This window comes from Naegleria fowleri, assembly GCF_008403515.1.
Source record: "Naegleria fowleri strain ATCC 30894 chromosome Unknown tig36, whole genome shotgun sequence".
NCBI classification, from domain to species: Eukaryota; Heterolobosea; class Eutetramitea; order Acrasida; family Naegleriidae; genus Naegleria; species Naegleria fowleri.
Window position 1 is genome coordinate 567,673 of NW_025407968.1, and position 16,087 is coordinate 583,759.

A 16,087-nucleotide genomic window follows, 5' to 3' on the forward strand; every position below is an offset into this window, starting at 1 on the left:
TCAATGATTTAAGTGCCACATGTGAGCCATTCCACAGGGCCAAATAAACTGTTCCACTTGATCCCTCTCCGATTCGCCTCTCAATTTCAATATCATCAATTGAAATAATCCAAGATAATTTTTCACGAATGATGAGGAATTGGATGATTGTCGAACCTCAATGTCCTTGTTGATACTGATCAAACGTTGAGTTGAATTTCTCAGTAATGACGTTTTTTCATTGGCCATGATGTAGTTTACAGAAGAGCATTCGTCATTCTGATCTTTCTCTTCATTCATTAACACAATTCGTTTCTCGATTAATTTTGATTCCATTTTCTTCTCTGCACTCTCCTTTCTTTCCAATCGTTTCAATTTCTGGAAAATGTTTCTTCCCACACGAGCCACAAAATAGATCAACACAGTCGCAGTTAGAAAGAACACAAAACTTGCAATAATGACTAATGGAACAATGATCGCTAGAGGTGGTTGTGGAAAGGCCGTGCAAATCAGACTTCCTGATGGCAGTCCATGCATGCTTAATTCAGTTCCTTCTGGACAAGGCATCACATGAATGAGGAGTGGAAGTTCGTAATCAAAATCGAGAAGCATTTTCACATGTATGAGTTGGATCGATGCATTGAAAAGGGAGATGGCAAATGAGTTCAGACTTGTGGTATGATTATTTCTGTAGCTCAAATAAGCATCTTTCCTTTCATTCCAGTTGCATTTGATTGGATAACTCAAAAAATTGACTCTAATGGTTCCATTATTCCACAAGAATAACTCCATTGTTTCAATGGTCTGTCCAGGATAGAGAAATAACTCAGGAATGTGATACGCATCTGCCTTTAAAATTGTCACATTTTCCGAGGTGTAGTAAATGACAAGTTGAGATTTCACATTTGAGAAAGGATACGCCACATTGGTTCCAAATGATTCTCCAATATTTCCCTTCATCACTACATGGTTCATTTGCAAATGTTGTACCTGATCAGGATTTTGAAAGAATAAACATCCTCCTGTCATGGCTCTATTATCGAGACATGAAGAATTGTGAAATATGGTTTGTAAAGAGTTCACAGAGAGAGCTCCACCATATAATTCTGCAGTGTTGTTCTCAAAGGTCGAACGATCGATGAATAATTCCAAAGCACTGAGAATGTTGACGATTGAGTAGGAAGCCCTATTGCCACTAAATTCAGATTCATACATGACAACTTGATCAGCTGAAACGTCAAGAACTGCTGCTACAGAATCTAATGCATTTTGTGTGGAAAACGTATTATTGGAGATGGTACTTTGTAACAACTGAAAAGTTGTTCCTCCCATAAAATCTCCCAAATGTGCCTTGATACATGTTTCACCAACATTGTTATAAAATGTCATGTTGATGGCATAAACTTTTTGTACATCCTGTACATTGATTAAGGACGTCCTACAATTTAAAAATAATGTGTGATACATTTCAAGGACAGAAGCGGTTATGACTTGAATGCTAGGAGAGTGAGGTTGCAAAAAATGTTTCTCTAATCTTTCAAATTGGCTCTGTGTGATCACAATCGATGGAATTCCCTTAAACCTCAAATGGAATTTTCCAAAAGCGGTAATATAATTGAGAGCAGCATTGTCAGAAAATAGAAAATCCAAATAATTATCGTCGTAAAAGATGACATTCTTTAACGTGATCCAAAAAAATTCATGAATAACCAATTTTGAGTGTGAAAACTTGCACTCTTCAATGACAAATGAAAAATCATTTCTTAACACTGGTTTAACGTATTGAGAACGAGATTCTACTTGAAAATCATGAAAATCAGAATTGGAAAAGTGAAAACTAGACTTGTCGTGATGCACTATATTTGTCGTTTCAAAGATGCTGCGATTGAATTTAGAGGTGACTGAATTTAAGAAATTAAATGTCGAGTTTCTTACTCGTGTGTCTATCATGAAAATAGTGTGGCCATTGTTTGAGGAAACATAATGATTACTTTCACTCACTTGTGTTCTGAAATTGTCATTCCTTGTCATTGACAATGTTTTAAATCCAATTCTCTCTAAATGGATGTTGTAAAATGTAAGTGTAGTGATTTGCAATTCTTCAAAGAGTAAATGGTGTTCACAGTCCAATGTGATTATATTTTGGTCATTTTCAGATTGAATAATTAGTTCCTCAAGCATGCTATCTTTGTAATTGAATTGACATTGTTCTCCTCCATAATAACAGTTTCCATCACTGCTTGACAATAATATGAAACGAGCTGCCATTCGAGAAATTTCATGATGGTCATAGAGATGCCACACAGCATTGACAGCTTCGAAAATGGATCGACATGGATTTTCTCTATTCGTGCAATTATTATTCTTGTTTTGAAATGTATTATTATTAAATGTATAATTATGTTTCAATAGATTCCAATCGGACGGTGAGGATGAATTCATTCTCTGAATGTACATGGTGGGCAGAACTTCTCCTCCATTTTGAATGGAGGAATCTGTGGTCAGTAACGTGTGTGTCAAAGTGTGTGCATTGCAAATGATGATGGTCATCATGATGAGCCTCATCGCACACGTTTGTAATTTCACAAACATTTTTTTTCACAACAAGATTCAACTTTTGAATTGCATTGTTTTTATTGAACTGATTGACGAGCTCCTCATCAAACCAGAAATGACACACAAGTTTTTGCAATTTATCAAATCATTCAAATAAACAACAATTGAAAAGATGATTTGTTTCAACGTTGAAAAAAATTAATCCACTCCACGCAATACAAGAGCAATTTCCTTCTTTCTCAAATTTCTTGCAGGAATATAACTTCCAAAAATGGCACACAACAAAGCCATTACTAACATGGAAATAAATAAATAATAGGGAAAATCAAATTGGAATGGCATTTCCAAGAAGAGATTAAATTGAGCAGTCAAAGTCAATGCAATCACGCATCCAATAACAGTTCCAGAAAGGAATGCAGAAACCACCAAACATAATGCTTCATAAATATAGGCACGAATGAGTGCATTCACAGAGAGACCAATGGAACGTAAAACACCAAACTCCCATGAATTGTCTTTCACGTTGGCAGTAAAGGAAACAGCAAGCATGAAGAAACATAAAATAATGGCAATGGCTGCTACAATGTTGAAGAATGCCATCAATACAAGTGTTGCTGTTCCAGTGCTTCCCACTAGATCTCTCACATTTTGAATATTTGTGAAATCAGAGTTCACACTCGCTTGTAGAGCATTGACAGTGTCTTGCAATTTGGTCGTTGAAATGGCATCCTTCAGTTTGACAAAGAGTTTTGAATAATTAATTACTCCATCAAAGGTGCTTCCAACCGATTGTGCGGCTTTAGCAGCCACTTTCTTATAGGAATCCATAGTAACAAGAACAGGTGAACCAGATGCAGTCAATTCATAGGATGACATGAAAAATCCAGGAATCTTGTAGGCCAAGCAACGAGTTTTTCCAATATAATCGACTTGACTGGTTGCTGAAGTTTTCTTATTTCGTGTGAAAAATCGAAGGTCGACAGGTGTCTTGATTCCAATTCCAACAGATGGTCGCATGGCCTCTGATGCAATAATATCCAAATATTGTCTATATTGTGAGGTAGGATCAAACGAGAGAGAAGCATTGCTTGGAAGTGATAATTTCACACCACTGAAAATTCTCGATGGAGCAAATCCAACTTTTTCTCCATCGACCAATGCTTGACCTGCATTCGTGTACAAGCTCTGAAAAACGTCAGGTTTACCATTCGTCATGTTATAATCAAAATTCTTATCCACATAGGTATAAAGGAAATATTGATTCTTCACAACGCTCAAAAAGTTGCTATCAATTGCTGAAACTGCCACTTTTCGTGATGGATAATATGCAAGAGAGGAAAATCTCACATCATTCATATATTGATAACTATTCAGTGTGGCTGATTGATAGGCATAACCAACAATAGGAGGACCATCGGTTTGATTTTGGTTTTGCAATGCAATGACAGCATCTAACTTATCTTTTGGTAACGAGTAATAAGAAGTGGTTGATAGAACGACAACATCTGCTCCAAGGAAACTTTCCACATTGGCTCTAATGTTTGCCGATTGCAATGAAAAGACCACACCTGCAAAGATAATAAATGCCACAGAGAGTGTGAACATTAAAAAGGTCTTTCTACTACGTTTACGATGTCCTGCCAAATTCTTTGAAATTAATGTTTTCAATCTTCTTTCATGTCCACACAAAATAATATTCAACACAAGTCTCTCAAAGAATGGTTGAATCACCACTGCAATCACACACAATCCCAATAACATTCCCAACAAGATAGCATTCAAAATGAAGAAAAATAGAGGTAGATCAGTAAATATAAATGAGTACGGAATCATGTAATACACAACAAAACCAATAACGACCAACATGATAGCGACACCTGTTTGCCAAGGTTCCAGACCTAGCTCTTCAAGTTTGATCATTTTCACAGTTGTCTCATTGAATGTTTGGTGAGCAATATCGAGACTGTCTCTCAGCGTTCGACTCATGGCATGTCGAATTGGAATGATGTTTGCAACAATTGGTATTCCAAGTCCAAGTGCAATTGGTACAACCACTGCACCCCAAAAGAAGAGTAAATTCAACGATGGAGTGCTGATCACCACTTGTAGAATGTATTCTACAAGTATATTCACTAAGAAAGCCAAAATCATGGCAATAATAATGGCAGGAATTGCAAAATACATGGATTGAGCTAAAATAACCTGAATGAGGGAATATTGTCTCAATCCCAAAGCTCGAAGCATACCATACTCGTACGTCTTTTCTTCCACATTGGAAAGAAGCAGTGCAAAAATTAAGACGACACCCAAAATTGCTAACATGACAACCACTCCAATGAATATTTGGTCAATGAAGAGAGAAATGAATTTAGTGGCTGACAATGCACTCAATAGTGGAAGCGTATAGGCAACTGGATAAGAGACTCCAAGAGAATCCACCATACCATTAGTAATTTGAATCATTTGGTCTGTTCGTTCATTGTCACTCTTCAAATAGGCCGGGAATCGATCTTTAAACCTTCCCACTGCCGTTAGCGCATACTGGTCGATCGGAAAGGTGTTGAAAAAGTTTTTCACACGTTGTGTTTCTCCAGCAAGCTCCAATAATAATTGAATAGCTGGAGATCGGAATAGTGATTGGCCAATGACTTTGCCCACATAGGAACTGTCAATCATCATGATATTACCCAAAGCACCTGGATATTTTGCAAAATTGGAAGTAATTGAGCTCACTACCGTATATTCTCCTTCCACTTTCAAATTTAAATCTGAGAAATTTCCTCCTCCCAATGTGGTTGCAATTGCTTGAAATGCCTGTTCTCCTGTAATTGTAATAATTCCAAATGCATTAATGAAGGGCTTGAGAGGTGGTGGAATTTGAATTCCTAATTGATTTGCTACTTGTGTGATATTGACCGTAATGATTTGAGAAAAGTTAAACCCTGATGCTTCAAATAAGGTTCTCAATAATTCGGTTTGGTTGATGGTTTTTTGATCTGGTGTGACGCCCTGTGAAATCGATTCATCCGATCCAGAAAAGGCACTTGCCAAACTTGCAAAATCAACAACCATATTCACACGTTTTCCACGATCAGGTACAATATCTATAGCACGAAGAATAGAATCTCGAACATGCATTTCGCCCTCACCTAATGGTCGGTATGGCCAAATACGGCCAATTCCTAACTTTTCTTCTCTTTCTGTGTCGATAATTAATAAAATTCCACTTAAATTCTTTTCTGGATGATCTCTATTTTGAAGATTGGCATATAAAATCCATCGAGGGCTTGTTCCAACTATGAAAGGGTTGTTATTGAGTTTCCTGACTACCTCTGTGTGATTAATAAAAGGTATTGTGGTTGAGTTAGTAAATTTTGGTGTGAACATGATATCGGCATCTCCAACATTGTCCTCAGACAATTTAAGAAAAATCAAATTCGCCTTAAGAATGGAATTGTAGAGAATACTGACGACAAATACCACAATGGCAATGGTGATTAAACCAACAAGGAAACTATTGTTTCAGGTTAAAAAGCGTCACAACAACCATTGGTCAAATACGATAATAATTATAGTTGTAATCAACTCCACTTTAAAATTATTTTCACAAACCTACCTCGTACATCTCTTTTTTGTATCCGATGTCACATAGATCAAACTGAACATTAAACTATAAAAGAAATCTTTCACATATCCCCATCCCGAAGTGATAACTTTTTTTTGCATATTATTCTTTTTGATCTCTTGATTGTCACCACCAACTTTTGTGAAGTTCTGAATGGGATGAATATCATCAACTTCACCACTTATTTGTAATGTTCCATAATGTTGTGATTGTTGTTGTAATGAATTTCTTACACTTGTTTCTCTTCTAGACAGACTCGTGCTACCTGTGGATCCCAAGATTCGATCTACATTTTGAAAAGTGTGTTTTGCTGCTTCTTTTGGATCTGTAAATTTCTTGTATTTATCATCGTAGTCGTTATCGTCATCGTCGTCATAAATAGTTTTCGGATTTTTCGAACTGTCGCCTCGTGGAGTTGACATGGATGTCAAAAAGTGTTGTATCAACAATTTATAAAGTGATCGTATAACTAGATAACTAATTAATATAAATTAATATTGGTTGGTATTACAACTTTGGACCAAGAAGTGAATCACACGTATCTGTGATGATGATGATTCAGTCTCTTTTAAAACGTTCGTCGTTATTTGGTCACCGCTTTAACTCCCAAGCGATGGCACCACAATCTCTCTCTACCCGGATGTTTCTTTTTCACTAGTGAGTGAGGTAGATGTGATGTTTGTCGATATTCTCTCTCAAGGGGGGAGTCCGTCGCTCCGAATAATGATGATGGTGAGGATGATGACGATGAGAAACGAACAACAAATAATATTTTTTCTAAATGTGCGCCCATGAAATTGCGCTCTTGTACAGGTGGATTTGTTGACCATTCTCATTTGTCTCAAATCTCTCAATTCATCATAGACATTCAAGGAAACGAACGATGATGGACTTTTTTCGTCGTAATGGAATTCCATATGGATACGAAGGTCAACTCATCGATGGTTGGTATTTTATATATCAATCTTGAGAGATCATATAATTTCCATAGCTATGGAAATGTCTATTGTAGGAAATTATCAATTTTCTTGAATTTCCTTTCATTCACAGTACTACTTTGAGATGCTTGTGAAAGTGTTTTTTAGCCACTCGAATGTTCATCCTCAGTACTTCACTCTCCACAGAATGGTCGTGCATTACAATCATGATAAATGTGTCAGGAGTAAATTCATCCATATAGGCCACAAATTGAGGATCATTAATTTGCATGCTTTGAAATTGAGATTGAACTTTGCAACTCAATTTAAATAATTTGATATAATGTTTGAAAGTTTCTCAAATAGATGAATGTCCAAATCATCATTTTCTTGAATCTCAAAGTCATGTGTGGATGAATGGGCGATGACAAGAAATGTCGAACGTTCGAACAATACCACTTCATCTGCTTCACAAGCTTTTGCAACCATATTTAAGCTTTCCTCGATCATTTCATGATTGGGAATTAATTGATTAACAATTGCATTCCTTGCTCTGTACAATGACTCATCCCAAATCGAAGTACCAAAACATGAAATTTTCACAGGAGATGATGTCTCTCTCAATTCTTTCACCATCTTTTTCAATAGTTTGCTTCGTTCTTGATGATCATTGTTGCAAGTCAATAAATCCATTTTGTGAAATAGACAAAAAACTTGAGCATTTGGTGAATATTGCATCAGAGCTTTTAAACACTCGATGTAAAATCTATCAAACTCAGTGACCCAATTTTTGGTTGAGATCATTCTATATTTCCAAATGATTAAGAGATGATGAAAATTTCCTTCCCCATTAACAAGATTTCATTTTTTCAACTCTTGGATTAGTAATGAAATGAGGAGAGATCGTGAGGTGGTGACACTTGCATGTTCAAGTAAATGCATTTTATGGTTTTCGATTTCCTTAGTGTTCAATAATTGGTGATGAAAGAAATTGCAATTTGAAGGTGGAGAATTGCAATCCAATTTGGAAGTAGTTCTAGTGGTTATTCTACAAGATCCATCAGCTCGACAATTTGCTTCTGAAAGCATATGGCCATGTTTGTGAAATGAATTCTATCGGTTGAAAACTGTCATTTTGGATGTTTCCTTTTTTAGATGTCGTCGTTTCAAACCATTCACGAAAAAAAAATTGGCACACAAAGACACAAGTAAAATACGTTAATCACATCGAATAAATTAATTTTGAACACTCAATAAACTTCATCCGCTTTCATGAGCAATAACATCCTCCTTGCCAAGAAATAACTCAGCAAGACCATTCGAGCGCGAGCTTCCTTGAAGAGGATTCATACATGTTATTGAGAGAGTATTGTCAACTTGAAGCATTGAGGATGATCATGACCCTATGGAATGAATCAACGACAGCAACAGATAGCGACTCTTTCTATATTCATCAATTGCTTCAGAGATTCTTTCAACCTTATACTAATGCAATGATGCATTTCAATCATCATGCTCTCAATGTCCTTGCTTCATCTTTATCACCACCTGAACAATCCATGTCATTACCTCACAATGAACAAGTCATGGGCACTCTTTCCTTGGAAGCAGACCATGAGATGGATAGGATTTTGTTTGAGATAGTTTCCAATGGCGATGATGGCCATGATGGTTGTTGTGAGTACAGTGGTCATCATGATCACCAGAATGACCTCTCTATGTTGCACTACCCATAGTGGTGATCCCATGGGAGTGACCTTCCTCTCAAAACTGAAATAATAATGGTCATCATTTGGAGTGCTTTTCCAAAGAGTGGATTTTTTAGTTCGACACCAATAAAACACAAAGATTCAGGGGTGGTTCTATTTCAAGGCCACCAGCTTTCCCCCAATCTCAACCACTAATTTGGTGATGTCTGAAATATAAACTTGCACTTTTTTGTTATTAATTGATTTGTGAAGGTATAAAATGATATCACACAATTCTATCTTGGATCCATCTCTCATTATTAATATTCCACATTAGAGATTTCATATCGTGTCGTACGACCACTTCGATACGCCTCGTTCAAGTGAACAAGTCGCTTGGATTGCTTTCTACCAAGAACGACGGCATTGCTGGAAATCTGTGTGATGTCTGTTCTTTCATGATTACCAATTATCATGGCCAACAACAAACCAACTCCTCATCAAACAAGGACCAAGCACAAGAAGCTCGTGATAAAGAACCATCCAGCTCCTCATACAATATTTAACCATGAGACACTAGTTGTGCTGTTAAGGGGATGAAAAGAAACAATTCTCATCTGGCTCGTGACATCATCAGTGACCATCTGTTGCATTCTTTAGAAATTTGGCTTATTGCTCAAAGGGAAGTATAGACACGTCAAGAGGAAGGAATAAATCCTCACAAAGGCAAAATCATCGCCATATACCAATCATCATGGTCATCGAGAACATGAACAAGAGAATCTGATTGAACCATATATGAATCGGTCCTTGTTGCCCATCATCGTCAAGCTTTCAAAATTCACAATTAAATTAATATTTGTTATTTTATTATTTATTGTTGTATAATGATTTTGGAGATTATTATTGAACGTTCTCGAATGAGGAAACTTCTGGCAATTCTTCACCCTTTTCTTGTTGTGGGGCTGACTTCTCTCCTGCTTCCTTGTTGAGACCGGCGAAAAGTTGTTGTAATTGGCTTGGGTCATAGTTTTGCAATTGCTTGAGCATGCTTGGCAAGTATTGTTCCATGGTCAATCTTTGATATTTACCAGTAATGACGAAAGAGTTGGAGTGGACGGCAGCTTCAACCTTTGGTGCTTGTAATGTGGTGATAGTACCATCTTCCATGAGCATGGTAACTTCCATAACCTCAGGAATGTTGGTCATTCTCCACTTATTAACAATGTTTCTTATTTTACCCTCGTTTTGAGATGTCTTCTTCACAACTTTGTGCTTTCTTCTCATACCACCAGCAATGACTACTTCCTTGGCAGTCTTCTTGAGTTGCTCAAGCTTAGCTTGATTAACTTCAAACTTGTACTTTTCCTTACCATTCTTCTTTGGTTGAGCTGGAGTTGTTGTTGTTGGTTGTTGTTCGACGGCAGTATCAGACATGATGATTTTGATGTTGTTATGGCTGTGTTATAGGGTGTCCTGCAGCAAATCGACGTATTTTTTTGCAAACACTTTTTCTTGCTTGGCTTTAAAATATTTTACAATGGAAATTTTTTTGAGCCAATTTAAAGGTGTTTCTTTGTCGATAATGTCAGACGAGAGTGTGTGTCGATGTCAAACGATGATGAGAATGAAGGACCAGTCCGTTCAGTTGGATGTTGGGCGTTTGGTTGTGGAAGAACAATTGAAGACAATTTATATTGGTTGTGAAAAATAGACCAATCAATTAATCAATTACCATTTTAATGCATTTTCTTAATCGTACATGCACATGACATTCACAGACATTTCACAAATATTCTTGCTCTATTCAAATCCAATCACTTTACACAGAAATGATTGATACAAGTAAAAAGGCTTAATTGTGCAAGATATCCAACATTTACGGTTGGTTGAGCCTTTATTTGTTCAGATTATTGGACATTAGAAGGTGATGCAATCAGATCATTCTCTGAGGGCACCGAAATCATACCCATGGAGTTGCTTTCAGGAATGGTGCTTTGAGAGGTAATGGGAGTGGCCATGGTTGTGGATGATTCTGAAGAGTCATTCAGATGATTTCCACTCGATGTATTCTTGTTATTGTTCGCGGTGTTCTTGGTTAAAAGGTTTTGAGATGCCTCTACTTCTACTTCAGACAACATTAAATGATAATCTGTTTGAAGAGACTTTTTCTGTGTTTCAAAATATCGTTCTGTGATTTGACGTTTTTCTTCTCGTATTTTGTCAAGAGTTTCATAGAGTATTTCTAGTTGATCATCCTCTTTAACCTTAATGTAGCGTTTTTGTGTTTGTGTATCAAAATACTTGTATGTTCCAGCTCCATCATTATATTCCCAAATAATTGTTGGTTGAGGCTCAGAAATTGCAGAACCTTGACTTGCGGCAGGGAATGCCATACCGGATGAGCTATAGTGGCTTCCTGGTCCACTAGAAGAAGATCCACTCAGCATGTTACTTCGTGTTGAAAGGCTGCTGTTTGGTGTGGAAGGAGGTTGAGACGAAGATGCTGAAGTTGGGAATGCATTTTGTTGTGACAAGTAGTGACCACTTGTTGCTGAACTTGGTTGTTTGTAGGGAATCTTTGCTGGTGAAGGTGAGGTCTTAAAATTAGCTTGTGCTGAATTGTATCGATTTGAGGTGTCAACATAGAGTTGATTCTTGGGAGAAGAAAGTGAATAGTTTGAATTATTTGGAGGATAGTTATTGTTCGAGTTTGTGACCATTCCTGCATTGCTAGTTGTGCTGACGCTTTGTGAAGAAGATGGAACGGCTGGTTCGGCCGATGATGATTGGGAATAATTGGTAGATGACGAATTTGGATATGGAGATGACGAGCTGCTATTATGTTTGGGATAGTATGAATAATTATTATAATTGTCATTTCTGTATGAATTTGAACTCCATGGACCTTGTTGTTTCATATTGTTGTAATACTCGGTTGTTGATGCGGGAGCATTCCTATTACCGTTATCATATGAAGTATTGTAATAGGTTGACTTTGTTGGAGATGCATATCTCATATGAGAATCTTGAGGAGGGTAAGAACTTCGTGTATTGCCTTCAGTATAGTAATCACGACTTCCTCCTCTTGAAGGATAATATGTGTTGGGATATGGTCTTCGAATGTCTCCGCCAGTGGACTGATAGGAAGAATCATAGGATTGTGAAGGAGGAGTGTTAACTGGAACATAAGGAGGAGATTGAGTTTTAGCTCTGGTGGGCATTGGTTCCTCTTCGTCAACCATTGCGTTGGTATCCATGGAAGAAGGTGGTGGCGGTGGAATGCTGTTAAAATGTTGACGTGAAGATGGGGGAGATGGATATCGATAATCGGAGCTCGATTGTGACAACTCACTATTCCTATACATTGATGAGGATGGTGCATACTTATCAGGGTACGATGTTGATGGCGGTGGAGAAAGGTTGGCTGACATGTCGGATTGTGGTGGAGCTTCCTTAGCTGATTGTTGCTTTAAGACAGGTGGAGACACCTGAATTTCATCACTAGATCTGTAGCTTGATGTTGGAGGATTGTTATGGTAATAATGTCCACTAGTACTGTTAGTGTTGTAATAATTGTTGTACTTGTAGCCTGCTGATTTTCGATGGGAATAATAAGGAGGTGCTCCTCCTCTACCGTAAGATGCCATGTCATCATTTCTATATTGAGGCTGATGATGATCGTAGTAAGAAGAATCATATTTTCTGTTGTAATTGAAAGAATTGTCCGGGTATCCAGAATGATATGGCATTTGATCATTTGTTGACCTGAATCTTCTTGAGTATCCATAAGAGGGAGCTGAGGATGAGCTGGAGTTTGGAGAATTCAAATTGGCATTGTTCACATTGCTTGGAGGAGAATTGTTGTAATTCGAAGAGGGTGCATCGATTTTGTTTGGTGTTGATGGAGCATTCGTTGAAGGCGGAGTTGTGGATGAAGGGATGTTATCGGTTGGTAAAGATGACGAAGCAGAGGATGGAGGAGGAGGTGGTGGCGGATGATGCCCAGTAGTCTCATTGTACGAATGTGCATGATAATGTTGTGGTCCGTATGAACCCCTATTATAATTATTATTGTAATAATTATTATAATTCCTAGAGTATCCACCTTGATGATGGTAATACGGAGAATTTCCGTGTTGATGATGGTGATGATGTTGTTGTCCATACGAGTTATTATACGTTCCGTAATTTCTTTTGGGCGGATAATTGCTCATCGGTGGTGGTGGTTGTTGTGAGGCAGAAGCGTTTGTGTTCGGATTCATCATCGGTGGTTGTTGGGAGGAGGAATTCATATAGGATGAAGGTGGAGGCATTTTTTTTGGTCGTTTTTTTTCTTCTTATTTCTGCGTCGTTCCACCTCAAATTGATTGTACCATTCATATGAACCTTGAGATTTTGAGTTTGGCTCCAAACGAAACCGCGTTATCATGATAACAATTAAAATTAAAAAAATACCAGTAAATAGATTGGGAGCATACAAGATTTTTTCATACACGCTCAAGGAGCACCCTTCTCGACATTACAATACAATCTCTGTTTGAATCATCCCGAATCTATTTCGAACGTTACATCGAACGTCATTGCTAACAAGTCAACTGTTCATATCAGGTCGAGCAAAAAAAATTAAAAACACCAATCACAACCAATTAATTCAATTGAAATCATGCATGAGAACCTCACGCTGGCTCAATCATCATGTTCTCAGAACCAGTCATTAGAGGAGTCAACTCAAAGAATTCCATCCACGTCTATCCTCATGACGGAAGAGAACCCAACAAATTTATCGTCGACAACGGATGAAAAAATTGTCAATCCCAGTCGAGAAATAGAACAGAATTCTACGACTGTATCGTCAAGTAGTAATGATAATGAACAAAACTCTTGTATTGTTTTAGAGACAACCACTCAGTCGCACACCCAACAACCAGCGTCATTACCATCCTCATCATCGTCCTCTTCACCTTCTCCTCTACCTCCTTGTTATCATCAACCTGAGAGAAAAAAGAAACGAACAGTATTGATCTATGCAGATGCTGAAACACCTCATCAAGTTAGTCGTGATTCTCTTCATCATGGTGGTTCTGATGGAGGAATAGCATTGAGTAATGTGGTTGACACTCCAGAGACCACTTCTCACATGCACCCCATTATGTACAAATCCAACAGTGATATTCATTCAGACCGAATAGGATCACCCAATTTTGTCAAGAATTTAAAATTTGTCAAGAATTTGAAAGAGAGAACATTTATTTTCTTTGGACCTGTAAAGGAAGATCATGCAATGCCGTAAGTACACATAATTGCATACATAATTTTAATGAATGAATGGTTTCTAAACATATGTTCGCATGATTTTGTGCAACAACAATTGTAGTCCAAGTATTTCTTTTTTTGATGTGGAGAAACCAAAGAAATCGAAAAAGACCACAAAAATTACTAAATTATTATTGAGTGGATGCTACAAATTTTCCATCATTGGATTAATATTTTTCACTCTAGTTTTAATAGTTTTATTTGCAGTTGCATTTGACAACAGTACGTCACAAAATGGATTTTTCACAAGCGGTTCTCCAACCACTATTATATGGATGAGTATTGTACATGCTGGTTTATGCATTACAATTTTATTTGATTTATTTGTACCTTTATTGGTATTGAGGCTATACAAACGAATTATGAAGTGTTTGTGGAGAAATACAAAAGATGAGAAACAACTGAATATTGATGGGTATTTTATGTCTCTTGTCATTCGAGTCCTTTGGTCTTTAATGATAGCCGTTGTAGGATTTATTAATTGGATTTGTTATGGTCTCTATTACGAGAGCAGAGACAGAATTGCAGGCTACATATCCTTTTTCACAATACTAACACCCATTTCATACATCAGCATGGCTTATCATCAATACGTTCGATTCAGAAAGCACAACATTTTAATTTTCGGATTTAAGGATAGCATTGACAATTTTTATGTGGATCGTATGCACAAACGAACACGATTATGTTGTCGATTTGGATTCTTGTTAAAATTAGTGTGCTATTTAATCATGACAGCCATATTTGCAACATTAATATTAATCACTATACAAGCTGTTTCGATCGCACAAGATGAACTCAAATATCCAGGAAAGCTCGTAACAGTGACTTCAAACAAGCAACCTTTCGATTTGCACCTCTATTGTGAAGGTCGAGAGGATCGAGACGATGTGGTACTCATGGACGCAGATGTAGGAGTAGCATCTCCCTATGCCTATTACAAACAATTTCTCTCATTACTTGCAAACAGTGGAATGCGAGCATGTGTCATTGAACGTGCTGGTTATGGGTTCTCAGATTCAGGACCTTTTCCTCGTGATTTGGGAAACAATACGGCCTTAGAGATGGCCTCTATCATCAAATCTTCCTTGAACACTCCTATTGTATTGGTTTCACATTCTGCAGCATCCTTCACCGCTCGAGTCATGATGCATTATTATCCAAAATTATTGAGAGGAGTCGTATTGATCCACCCAGCTCATGAAAATCAAGATGAGCTCTATTTTAAGGGTCAAGTGTATAACATGAGTAATGACGAGTTTGACCAGTTGAAACAGAAAAAACTGATTTCCAATAACTGGATTCGATTTGTGACTCCCCTTGCACTCACTCGTTTATTTCCACAATATTTTCACGCCAATTTCATTCTGACACAAGATGACATTTTTGAATTGTATTATCTGAATGGATGGAAAACATATTTTTCAATATCCAACATGTCTCTCATTTATCAATACACTCAACATACCATCCACTTGAACAAGTACAGTAATGTGGTTTGGAGCGAATTGAACAGCTTTTCTTCCATTTCACACATGATGAATGACCTTCGAGGAGGAAATTCCTCACTCTTTCACTTTAACTCTTCACGACCATTTTCAATGAGTATTTTAACAAGTCAACACGTTTTGAATGGTACCTGTGAAGACAATCATTTGGATCCTTCCTCCCGACTTTGTCAAAACTTTCTCGCATATCAATCAAAGCGGCAAGATGCCATTCTTTCTATGCATTTCGATTTGGCAAATTATTATCGAAATTACTTGTTTGAATGGTCTCTCATTCCAGGTAACTTTGATGTGATTCTAACCAATCCATCTCTTGTGGTTCAGCATGTGATAAAGTTAATGGTTCACACAAAGCCGTGAGTTTGGAAGAAACTGTAATTCCAGTTTACGAGGTGAGGTGAAAAAACAATTAGTACTGACAGGCAAAACGGAGGCAGAAATCCGGAAATTCTTTTTCCGAGGAGTTGAGGCTCGGTTTACAACCGGGTAAAACAAAAT

At 37.3% G+C, this 16,087-nt stretch overlaps 6 protein-coding genes across 6 annotated transcripts; 1 reads left to right on the forward strand and 5 right to left on the reverse strand.

Annotated features, from left to right (window-relative positions):
• On the reverse strand, nucleotides 1–2,571 carry FDP41_004242 (uncharacterized protein; the record flags this gene model as incomplete). The annotated part of the gene is made up of 1 exon (XM_044707636.1): nucleotides 1–2,571. One exon carries the CDS (start codon nucleotides 2,569–2,571, stop codon nucleotides 1–3), a length of 2,571 nt encoding a protein of 856 aa, XP_044561660.1.
• A 162-nt stretch (nucleotides 2,572–2,733) lies between these two features.
• On the reverse strand, nucleotides 2,734–6,582 carry FDP41_004243 (uncharacterized protein; the record flags this gene model as incomplete). The annotated part of the gene is made up of 2 exons (XM_044707637.1): nucleotides 2,734–6,049; nucleotides 6,152–6,582. The coding sequence occupies 2 exons, from the start codon at nucleotides 6,580–6,582 to the stop codon at nucleotides 2,734–2,736; spliced, it is 3,747 nt and encodes a 1,248-aa protein (XP_044561661.1).
• Nucleotides 6,583–7,398: 816 nt separating this feature from the next.
• FDP41_004244 (uncharacterized protein) lies at nucleotides 7,399–7,770 on the reverse strand (the record flags this gene model as incomplete). Its single annotated transcript, XM_044707638.1, has 1 exon — nucleotides 7,399–7,770. The coding sequence occupies one exon, from the start codon at nucleotides 7,768–7,770 to the stop codon at nucleotides 7,399–7,401; it is 372 nt and encodes a 123-aa protein (XP_044561662.1).
• Nucleotides 7,771–9,668: 1,898 nt separating this feature from the next.
• On the reverse strand, nucleotides 9,669–10,202 carry FDP41_004245 (uncharacterized protein; the record flags this gene model as incomplete). Its single annotated transcript, XM_044707639.1, has 1 exon — nucleotides 9,669–10,202. One exon carries the CDS (start codon nucleotides 10,200–10,202, stop codon nucleotides 9,669–9,671), a length of 534 nt encoding a protein of 177 aa, XP_044561663.1.
• A 473-nt stretch (nucleotides 10,203–10,675) lies between these two features.
• FDP41_004246 (uncharacterized protein) lies at nucleotides 10,676–13,081 on the reverse strand (the record flags this gene model as incomplete). The annotated part of the gene is made up of 1 exon (XM_044707640.1): nucleotides 10,676–13,081. The coding sequence occupies one exon, from the start codon at nucleotides 13,079–13,081 to the stop codon at nucleotides 10,676–10,678; it is 2,406 nt and encodes an 801-aa protein (XP_044561664.1).
• A 443-nt stretch (nucleotides 13,082–13,524) lies between these two features.
• On the forward strand, nucleotides 13,525–15,949 carry FDP41_004247 (uncharacterized protein; the record flags this gene model as incomplete). The annotated part of the gene is made up of 2 exons (XM_044707641.1): nucleotides 13,525–14,054; nucleotides 14,143–15,949. The coding sequence occupies 2 exons, from the start codon at nucleotides 13,525–13,527 to the stop codon at nucleotides 15,947–15,949; spliced, it is 2,337 nt and encodes a 778-aa protein (XP_044561665.1).
• Between the last annotated feature and the right edge of the window lie 138 nt (nucleotides 15,950–16,087).